Consider the following 11,973-nt stretch of genomic DNA (forward strand, 5'->3'; position numbering starts at 1 on the left):
AGGGTTTCATGATAATTACACTTATCACTACTCAACTATCATCATGATCATAATTTAATTTGAAACACCTGATATGTGCAAGATACAATCCTCACTATTGACTATACAGTGATGTATATTTTGGATTACTTAGATCAATCGTCCATTTATAAGTTTTTCTCACTATGCATATTTTTTGTCATACATTTACATTGAATTAGAGATAAAGAATACTACAGATACAGTCAAGTCGGCTTCATATCTTGACTTACATCTAGAAATTGACAATGAGGGTCGATTGAAAACAAAACTTTGCGACAAAACAGTTGATTTCAGCTTTCCAATTGTGAACTTCCCATTCCTAAGTAGCAACATTCCAGCAGCACCTGCATACCGAGTATATATCTCCCAATTGATACGATATTCCCGTGCTTGCATTTCCTATCATGATTTTCTTGATAGAGGGTTGCTGCTCACAAGGAAGCTATTAAACCAAGAGTTCCAAATGGTGAAGTTGAAATCATCCCTTCGTAAATTTTAGGGATGCCATCACGAGTTGGTTGACCGTTATGGAATAACCGTTTTAGAAATTTTCTCGGATATGTTCCTTACGTCGTTACTACAATCTCCTTCCCTTTCATGAATGTGACCTACCGAATTAGACTATTTACTGGATTTGTTATCACATAAGCAACACGACGGGTGCCACATGTGGAGCAGGATCTACTTACCTTTCCAGAGCACCTGAGATCACCCCTATTTTTTGGTGGGGTTCATGTTGTTTATTCTTTAGTTTTCTATGTTGTGTCATGTGTAATATTGTTTGTCTTTTTGTCTTTTTCATTTTTAGCCATGGCGTTGTCAGTTTGTTTTAGAATTATGAGTTTGACTTTCCCTTTGGTATCTTTCGTCCCTCCCTTACAGTCCACCTCAACATTTTCTAGCCATACTTTCTTTAACACATTCCCAATATAGAGTAAAAAGGGATTATACCACTTGGTTTCTTTGAGTAATCATTGCATTTCATTTTTTTCGGCTTTCTAACTGTTTTGATCTAAGCGTCTATGCTGAGTCTTATTAGACAAAACCTGCGCATGGTGTTTTAACTTACAAGTCTGGTAACTTTGATTTCTATGTACTGCATTGTGTCATCAAATATACGCAGTACGAGTTAAAAAGTACATTATTCCTAAATTTATCAACTTTATTGCCATAGTGTTAATCACCAATGCATTGGATAAATTTGTAATGAGTTGAAATCAACTACAAATGTATATTAAACTAGAGGCTCTCAAGAGCCTGTATCGCTCACATGATTCACCTTGGGTTTTTGAAATCATATAAAAAAATATAGAATTTGGCTAAAATAAGGAAAGGAACATTCAGGCTATGTTTGATTTCATTCAAAAGTCCCCGTGCTGGCGTCCATCTTGGATGTTGGATCAGCTGCAAAGTAACAACACTTGGTCAGCATCTCATAAGGAACATGCATGCCATGTTTGGTTTCATTCCATTAAGTTGTTCTCTAAAAGAAGACATTTGTATATATTTCCCATAGGGTCCTATGTTAAACTAAGTCCCCCGCTGGCAGCAATCTTGGATAATGGATCGGCTACAATTAACAACACATGATCAGCACCTCATAAGGAACATTTATTCCATGTTTGGTTTCATTCCATTCAGTTGTTCTCTAAAAGAAGTCATTTGAATGCATTTCCCTTTGGGTCCTATGTTTAACTAATCCCCCCTGGCGGCCATCTTAGATAATGGATCGGCTACAGAGTAACAACACTTGGTCAGCACCTCATAAGGAACATTCCTGCGATGTTTGGTTTCATTCCATTCAGTTGTTCTCTAAAAGATGTCATTTGTATGCATTTCCCATAGGGTCCAATGTTAAAATAAGTCCCCCACTGGCGGCCATCTTGGATAATAGATCGGCTACAAAGTAACAACACTTGGTCAGCACCTCATAAGGAACATTAATGCCATGTTTGGTTTCATTCCATTCAGTGGTTCTCTTAAAGGAGACATTTGTATATATTTCCCATAGAATCCTATGTTAAACTAAGTCCCCTGCTGACAGCCATCTTGGATGATGGATGGGCTAAAAGTAACAACACTTGATCAGCACCTCATAAGGAACATTCATGCCATGTTTGGTTTCATTCCATTCAGTGGTTCTCTTAAAGGAGACATTTGTATGTATTTCCCATAGGGTCCTATGTTAAACTTAGTCCCCTGCTGACAGCCATCTTGGATGATGGATCGGCTACAAAGTAACAACACTTGGTCAGCACCTCATAATGAACATTCATGCCATGTTTGGTTTCATTCCATTCAGTGGTTCTCTAAAAGAAGTCATTTGTATGCATTTTCCATAGGGTCCAATGTTAAACTAAGTCCCCCACTGGCGGCCATCTTGGATGATGGTTTGGCTACAAAGTAACAACACTTGGTTAGCACCTCATAAGGAACATTCATGCCATGTTTGGTTTCATTCCATTCAGTGGTTCTCTAAAAGAAGTCATTTGTATGCATTTCCCATAGGGTCCAATGTTAAACTAAGTCCCCCACTGGCGGCCATCTTGGATGATGGTTTGGCTACAAAGTAACAAAACTTGGTCAGCACCTCATAAGGAACATGCATGCCATGTTTAGTTTCATTCCATTCAGTGGTTCTCTAAAAATGTCATTTGTATGCATTACTCAATGGGGTCCTATGTTAAACTAAGTCCGCCGCTGGCAGCCATCTTGGATGATGGATTGGCTACAAAGTAACAACACTTGGTCAGCACCTCATAATGAACATTTATGCCATGTTTGGTTTCATTCCATTCAGTGGTTCTCTAAAAGAAGTCATTTGTATGCATTTCCCATAGGGTCCTATGTTAAACTAAGTCCCCTCCTGGCGGCGATCTTGGATGATGGATCGGCTACAAAGTAACAACACTTGGTTAGCACCTCATAAGGAACATTCATGCAATGTTTGGTTTCATTCCATTCAGTGGTTCTCTTAAAAGAAGTCATTTGTATGCATTTCCCATAGGGTCCTATGCTTAACTAAGTCCCCTGCTGGCAGCCATCTTGGATGATGAATCGGCTACAAAGTAACAACACTTGGTCAGCACCTCATAAGGAACATTCATGCCATGTTTTGTTTTATTCCATTCAGTGGTTCTCTAGAAGAAGTTCAAAATGTAAAAAGTAAATGACGATGACGACGACGGAAGATGACGGGCGACCCCGGACGACGGACGTCAAGTGGTGAGAAGAGCTAAAAATGAGAGCTATTCACTTTAAGATTGTGTTTTAAAAAGGAATTTCATTTGATGCACTCTCACATTTCTTGATAGATTATTTTAGAATTTTAATGAAAGTGTATATCAGTAAAGTCTAGATTCAAATCAATGCTAATCAAAATGCCAAATAAAGTACGAAGTTGAAGAGCATTGAAAACCAAAATTCCTAAAAGTTTTGCCAAAAACAGTTAAGGTAATCTATTCCTGAGGTATCTTTCACCCTTCTTCTAGAATAGAACTCTGATCGGGCCTTTCTAAAGTTCCTTTAAAATACCACGTATGATTTTTTTTAACATTACTAGGAGATGTATTCTGTATATAAGAATAATTTTAATTTGAATGTAATGGGCAGAATCCTATTCAAGAATGCCATAATTTTACATTACAAGAAGGTAAACAATCTTTAAAATCAGATACTTACAAGAAAACTATATGTTGATGATCATATCAAATGCTATCTTGAACTAATAGATACCTTTGTGAAATAGAAAGATTCTGAAAGGTGCTGTGAAGGTTATGGTAAAATCATTACATTTCCACTTGGTACTAGTTATACCCCACGCAACGAGTTGCGGAGGGTATAATGTTTTTGACCCGTCCGTCAGTCCGTCCGTCATTCCGTCCGTCAGTCCTGTTTCTTGTCATCGCAACTCCTCTCAAACCACATAACAGAATTGCACGAAACCTTTTCAGATAATAAGGACATACTATGTAGTTGTGCATATCGACGGGAAATTGCGATTCAATTTTTTTTCTAGGAGTTACACCCCTTTGAACTTATTTACTTTAATGTACTACTGCAACAGTTTGTCATCGAAACTCCTCTCAAACCACACAACAGAATTTCACGAAACCTTTTCAGATAATAAGGACATACTATGTAGTTGTGCATATCGACGGGAAATTGCGATTCAATTTTTTTTAGGAGTTACGCCCCTTTGAACTTATTTACTTTAATGTACTACTGCAACAGTTTGTCATCGCAACTCCTCTCAAACCACACAACAGAATTTCACGAAACCTTTTCAGATAATAAGGACATACTATGTAATCAATGTAGTTGTGCATATCGACGGGAAAGTGCGATTCAATTTTTTTTCTAGGAGTTACGCCCCTTTGAACTTATTTACTTTAATGTACTACTGCAACAGTTTGTCATCGCAACTCCTCTCAAACCACACAACAGAATTTCACGAAACCTTTTCAGATAATAAGGACATACTATGTAGTTGTGCATATCGACGGGAAATTGCGATTCAATTTTTTTTCTAGGAGTTACACCCCTTTGAACTTATTTACTTTAATGTACTACTGCAACAGTTTGTCATCGCAACTCCTCTCAAACGACACAACAGAATTTTACGAAACCTTTTCAGATAATAAGGACATACTATGTAGTTATGCATATCGACGGGAAATTGCGATTCAATTTTTTTTCTAGGAGTTACGTCCCTTTGATCTTATTTGCTTCAATGTACTTCTGCAACAGTTTGTCATCTCAACTCCTCTGAAACCACACAACAGAATTTCATGAAATTTTGTAGATAATAAGAACATACTATTTAGATTTGCATATTGGCAGGAAATTAATTTTTCTTATACAATTTTTTTTTCTTACACTTATATAATTTCTCCAATGACAATGTGGGGACGTGGGGTATGTGAGCATGCTCACTAAGGTTCTTTAATTGAAAATTATAATGATTTACAATTACGCATTTTATTCCTAAAATAACTTAAGTGGTTTGTCATTGAATTTATGTGGGCACAGGATATCAGCTGTATTATGGTGGTTTAACTTTCTCAATCATAAAACTGCAACACACTATACATATAATACTCTGTATTATCTCATATAACTTTCTTTTCGTTAAATCTAAATTTGCGAATAAACTATTCATTAAAACCAATTGTTCTATTCTCTTTTGTACAATACTGTATATTATATAGCCCGAACAATTATTAGTTATTATTCACTAACCTTTACTGAATTCACTATCTTTGTAGATCAACACAATCAACTAATTATGGAGTGGGAGGATGATGAAGCTACTTTCTTTAAAACCCGAGCAGCGAATTACATACTATCATCTGTAGCTTCTAATGATTGCATCATAGTCACTGGCAGCTCCGGGTGTGGTAAATCTTCCAATATTCATCATGTTGCCCTGCACTTATAACGTAAACAATTTGGATATGAGATTGTTCCTGTTTTAATAGGACCATCAGATATTATAAATTATAAAGATGAAAAGACTAAACAAGTCTTTGTCGTTGATGACATATGTGGAAAGGAAACTATCAACATGCAGACATTGCAGACGTGGAGAGATTATTCTGAAAAAATGGAAAAAATATTTAAAACTGTAAACACTGAAGAACAGAATCAACATACTGATAATGATTCAAACATATCACGCTCAAAATTACTGATTTCCTGTAGATTGCATATATATAAAGAATCACAGTTCCAACTAGACAACTTTCTTACTAGAAATGAATGTAATGTATTATCACCAGAGTTGTGTCTGCTGCAAGGGGAGAAAATAAAAATGGCAAAAATGTACCATCTAGATCACATGATTGATAAAGTAATTAAAGTCGAGGAGAACATTAATTTCTTTCCATTGCTTTGCAAATTGTCAAAAGACAAAAATTCTGAAGAAGTCTTAAATCTTTTTACTGCTCCCGTTGAAAGCATTAGAAAGAATATAAAGCATATTATTTTTGAAAGTGATATGCAGTTTTGTGCCCTTGTTTTATGTGTATTGTATGAAGATGGATTCGATACAGATTGGCTTAAGTTACAATCCATTTTAGAGACTGAAAAAAGAAACAAACTTGAAGAAATTGTGAAAGAATTTGATATAAAATTATCCAGAGAAATGTCACGAAAAACTTTAAAATTGGCTTTTGATACATTAGTTGGTACCTATTTGAGGCAAAGAGGCACAGAGTATCGAATGATACATGACATTATTCATGAACTGGCTGCTGTAATCTGTGGCAAGAAGCTTACAGAATGTTTTATAAAATATGCTCCTTCTGTATTTATTCGTGATCACTTCATCTTTGAATCTGTCACTGGTTCACCAGTGAATGATGATGTTATAATGCTATCAGAAGACGAAGAAGATCAGTATTTTGAAAGATTGTTAAATGACTTAAAAGAATCCATCATTATAAGTACTTTTCATAATAAACAATTGATACATAATGCGTTTAGAGAAAAATTAATTCAAACATTCTTAGGGAAGGACGAAGCAAAACAAGTATTAAAAGATTTTGACCCGAAAGGTCATAAGATGAAAACGGATGAGTATTTTCAGGATTGGTATTATAGTTTAACAACACCTTTGATGCAATCAGTTTCAAATGGCTACTATGATATTGTTCATTTTCTGATTGAGACTGTTAAATGTGATGTGAACATCAGAGACCAAAACGGAAGGTCACTTTTATATAAGGCATCAGAAGGAGGGAAAACAGAAGTAGTTCAACTGTTATTACAGAAAAATATTGATGTGTCTGATTGTCAAACGTACGGATCGTGCCCACTGTATGTAGCTTGTGAAAAAGGTTATACAGATATATTAGATATGTTACTGAAAAACATTGCTCAATTTCATGGTTTGTTCCTCATTGAATGCGTAAATGGGCATACATCTACTAAATTCACAGAACATTCACGTTTCTGTTCTAGTCAAGGTCGAAGTAACCGTTTTAGATCGTCACCCAATAAAAATCGCCGAGGTAGAGATTATTTCTGCAATTGTCAACAAGGACAAGCAAGAGAGTCTCCATTATATGTTGCCTGTAAAAGCGGTCACTCAGACATTGTGAAATTATTACTGAAGAACAATGCTGATGTCTCTTTGTTTAACAGGTTAGGAGAAACACCATTGTACACTGCCTGTGAAGAAGGCCACAAAGATATAGTAAAATTGCTTCTTGAGAACAAGGCTGCTGTATCTCAACGAGGCATATTTAACAAATCTGCATTGCATGCAGCCCATAATGGAGGACACACTGATATCATGGAACTGTTACTTCTGAATAATGATGTGAGTAATGATTTTGATGCATTTGAAATATTTTTGGCATTGCGGATAGCATGTGAACAAGGAGATACAAAATTAGTGGAACTGTTACTAAAGAAAAATGTTGATGTAAATCTTTGTGACAGTAATGTAAAATGGTCTCTTTTGTATATTGTTTGCAAAAGAGGTCATGCAAGTATAGTAGATATGTTACTGAAATACAAAGCTGATATCTCTCATTGTAATAATGATGGAGAATCACCATTGTATGCGGCCTGTGCAAACGGCCACAAAGATATAGTGGAAATATTGATGCAGAACCAGGCTAATGTCTCGCAGTGTGACAATAATGGAAAAACGCCATTGCAAGCGGCTGTTGCAAATGGACATACCGATATAGTGAATATATTGCAATTGAAGTAGGCTGGTGCATTTTAGTAAAATGTAGTGAATGGTGTGCATTTTATAAGAGAAAGAGCAGTAAGATGAGGTTAAACTGTTGCTGCAATATAACGATTAATGCTGGCATTGTGCGGGCAATGTGGAAATCCGCATTGCACATGCCCTGTAGAAGAAGACATTTAACTTTACATCATTTGATATTTTCGAAAATGATCTCATTTGCAATTATACTTCATCTTCTAATTTTTTGACAGTAAGACAATTGTTTTAGATAAATACTGATATTTCGCAGTGTGAACAATACGACAGTCAGTCCCCTTTTCATATTTTTTTTAAACAGAGATACTTTCAGTATCTTCTGTCTTATGCAGATGCATATACGAAAATTAATGTTGATTGCATTGAGATTGTTAATTGCATGGAATTGAGATGTTATATTATAATATAATTTAGTTACACCACATTAAATATTATCCACACATAAGAATACTCTAAAATTGTGTATGTTTTGGAGGAACTTCTGAAATAGAAATCGTAAGATTAACCTCTATAGGATAACTGCTACATTATAAGAATCGTTAATAAATATTTTGTGGAGAGGTTTGCAAAAAAGTTCATGATAATAAAAAGAAAAGTGTATATATTTTTGTCTGTGTGGAGTTTACTACATGTTATATTACTAAGCCTCTGATATGTTTTATTTCCTTTCTAGGTCTAAGTGAGATCTTAAACAATTAAAAATTTCTTTTTCATTTTCGTATATTTAAGCCCTAAGCAACACTGCAAAGAATATTTTTTTTCTTGCAAGTAGCAACATTTCCTCAGTTAGTTTGATTTTTACAATTTATACCTTACTGTTTATGGTAAAATGGTATTTAATTATTGATCACACTTGCTTTCTGGCTATGCAATATGACAAAATTAAGAGTTTTGTATGGAAATGTTATCTGAATGATAATACATATACAAATATAGACATGCTTTCATATTCAACAAGGTCAACGGCTGAGAATGAACATCATATATCTTGGATTGATAAATCAGTGTATTAATTGATATCAAAAGTCAACAATTGTATAATTAAATTACTCACCAATTTTAAGTATTTATTTAAGATATTTAACTGCTCCTTTTATGCTAGATATATTATCTACGTTGGCAGTCTAACTTTTATAAGTTGAAATATTAAATTCAGAAAAAAGTCAACATCAACACAAAGAAAAAAAACGACAATGCGCATGCATTCATAACCCTGTGTCATTGACTTTGCATTGGAAAACACTATTTATATGTACATGTAAGGTATTCCAAATATAATATTAACATCTAATGTTTTTTTGTTGTTGTGAATATAAGTTAATTACAGCCTTTGTATGAGGTCGATACGCGATTATGTCGACTTTACAGAAGAATATCGAACGAGGACAAAAGTCAAAAGAGCATCATATTGACCTCAACTAAAGGCTACAATTATAATATTATTAATCAACAATTATTGTATGAACAATTAAAAATTAGGGATTACCGGAATGTATTGTTAGTGACATGCTGTATACCCTGTGCAATATGCTGTTTCTTTCCTAGGAAAAGCTTAAACCAAATGGAATTGACGTGCAAACAAAAAAAAGTTAATCTATGTAAAAAATACATCCGATCAAGTGTAAACTAATAAAAAAAGTATTTAAATATTCGATTAATTATATAATGTTTCATACATAAGAGATTGTCTCATTTATTTCACTTGACTGAGCGGAGTTGAACCGATTCGCTCATAATAAACCAGTCCATCTATAGATAGGTGTTTTAGGATAAACTCATCAATGAAGTGTCCAGTCATTCTTTGGTAAATTCCTTTGATGTCACTGACACCTGATTCGAACTCAGTTATAATTATAACGGCACTCATCTTCATCACACACAATTTCAAATAGACTGTCCTTATGCAAACTAAAACACAAGCTACGCCAGATCAGTTGAAATAACATTGGTAATAATAAGATAAAATTTAGAATTGAGACGGGGAATGTATCAAAGAAAGAAAAAAGGACGAGGGAGCAGACAACAGCCCAATATCGCCAACGAGATATCAACACAGCGAGAAAATTCCGCATCAAGAGGCTACGACTTAGATTTTACATAAGTATACTGATTTGTTTATGACTTACGACCAATCTTAATTATAAGTTTTTTTGTAAATCAGTCTCCAGGTCCCAAATAAAAAATGAATGTATATTGTTCAATTCTAAATATAAAAGTTACTTGTTTTAATTTCGTTCAACTGCTTAGAGCAGGCGGATGAAATATTATTTTAAATTTATTGTCAGAAAATGGTTTTGTTTTTTTTTTCATTAAAAAAAGAACAACCTATAGGATTTAAGAATTTGAAATTTTAGTACTACATATTTTGTATCTAGAATAACTTCGGGTATAAAACATTTAACTCCGTACAGAGCATTATGAAATTGCTATCAATATTGTCATATATATGTTCGTTCCGTGAAAAATAAAATAACATTGGTATTCGAAACTTACAATTTCTCAATTCTACAGTGTATCTTGTCTAAAAGTCTTTGAGTTCTCAAAATTTTGTACTGATTATAATATTTGAAAATAGTATTTATATACTTAATTCATACTTTTTTACTTGTTACGAAGATATTAACTGATGTGTTTTTTTTTCAATTCTAGTAATCAATTCTATCTTCTTGTCTGAGATCATGTTTTTATCATATTTATTCAGCATTAAAATAAGATGTATTAAATTGACAATAGTGTTTTTAAGGTCTTTCCTTTTTCTATAAGGAAAGACCTTACTGTATTTCTTCTGATTATTAAGGTCTTTCCTTTTTCTATAAGGAAAGACCTTACTGTATTTCTTCTGATTATTATTATTATTCTTTTTGTTCCGCCAAACTTTGACAAAATAAACCTCCGTAACCATAAACCATGTCGCTTTCATGTTCACACTTTGTATCGGTGTCATGAATACCTTTCCGGAACTGTTCAGGACCAGACCCCGGTTCTTCGTTACATTTGGATCGAAAATATTCAACGACTCATTGGTAGGGTTATGCCCTATGAAAATTAACCGTTGTCGGTTGGCCACCAAAACTCAGAAACCGTAAGTCGTAGACACCTAGGATCTTCACCAATCATCATCAATTCATGTATCTTTGAAAAATACCTCAAGGTCAAATTTGTATGTTGACCTTGACCTTTGACCTAACACCTTGTTATGGGATAATTTCAGAAACCATTATACTTACAGAAGTTTTAGATAGTGGAAAATGTTTGGGTCATTACGGCGCAACTTTGTTACATTTTGACCGAAGAGATTTGACCTTTTTGTAAGGGGCATAACCCCTGTTTTAGGTTTCTGAAAAGACAAAATCCGCTTTTACTACATAACCAAAGGTCCTAGACCCATGGGGTCTTCAGCAATGACATTGGGGACTAATGACCTTGACAAAGGTCAAAAGGTCAAAGGTCAAGGTCATATCCCAGATAGCGAATTTAGTGTTTTTAACCTTATATAAAGGATTTTTAGTGTGTTTTCAAGCTTTTTAAGGTTGACCTTGACCTTTGACCTTTCAACTTTTTATTGGATATCTCAAAAACGATTATACTTACAGAAATAGTAAATAGTGAAAAATGTTGATTTGACTAAGGCTCAACTTTTTTACATTTTGACCGAAGAGCTTTGACATACCCTTAAGGGGCATAACCCCCATTAACGGTTTCTGAAAAGACAAAATTAGCTTTAACTCTTGAACCAAAGGTCCTAGACCCATGGGGTCTGATACAATGACATCGTGGACCAATGACCTTTACAAAGGTCACAAGGTCAAAAGTCAAGGTCATGTCCTAAAAAGCAAATTTGTTGTTTTTGTCATATTTTAACGGTTTTGTGTGTGTTTGAGAGCTTTTCAATGCATTCTACGACTATTGGAACATGTATTTTACATTACGAAAAGGAAAGACCTCTTAATTGTTATTATTATTAAGGTCTTTCCTTTTACAAAAGGGAAAGACCTTACTGTATTTCTTCTGTTTATTATTATTATTATTATTATTATTATTCTTTTTCCGCCAAACTTTGACAAATTTAGCCGCATTAACCGTAAGACGTGTCGCTTTCATGTTCACACTTTGTATCCGTGTCATGAATACCTATCTGGAACTCACCCTGTTAGTCGAAATATTTTGTCGGTTCGGAGTAATCCCTCCGACACCCAAAAACCTTGTTATCG

The 11,973-nt window shown here is 34.3% G+C and overlaps 1 protein-coding gene across 2 annotated transcripts in view; it reads left to right on the plus strand.

Moving 5' to 3' along the window:
* LOC143058633 (uncharacterized) overlaps positions 1 to 9,053 on the plus strand; it is a 43,915-nt gene extending 34,862 nt beyond the window's left edge. For both annotated transcript variants that reach the window (XM_076232105.1, XM_076232107.1), the window contains exon 8: positions 5,289 to 9,053. In XM_076232105.1, the coding sequence (XP_076088220.1) occupies positions 5,289 to 5,461 (173 nt within the window). In that variant the 3' untranslated portion in view covers positions 5,462 to 9,053. The remainder of the gene's footprint in view (positions 1 to 5,288) is intronic.
* The last annotated feature ends 2,920 nt before the right edge of the window (positions 9,054 to 11,973 follow it).

This window comes from Mytilus galloprovincialis, chromosome 14 (genome assembly GCF_965363235.1).
Source record: "Mytilus galloprovincialis chromosome 14, xbMytGall1.hap1.1, whole genome shotgun sequence".
In the NCBI taxonomy this organism is placed as follows: domain Eukaryota; kingdom Metazoa; phylum Mollusca; class Bivalvia; order Mytilida; family Mytilidae; genus Mytilus; species Mytilus galloprovincialis.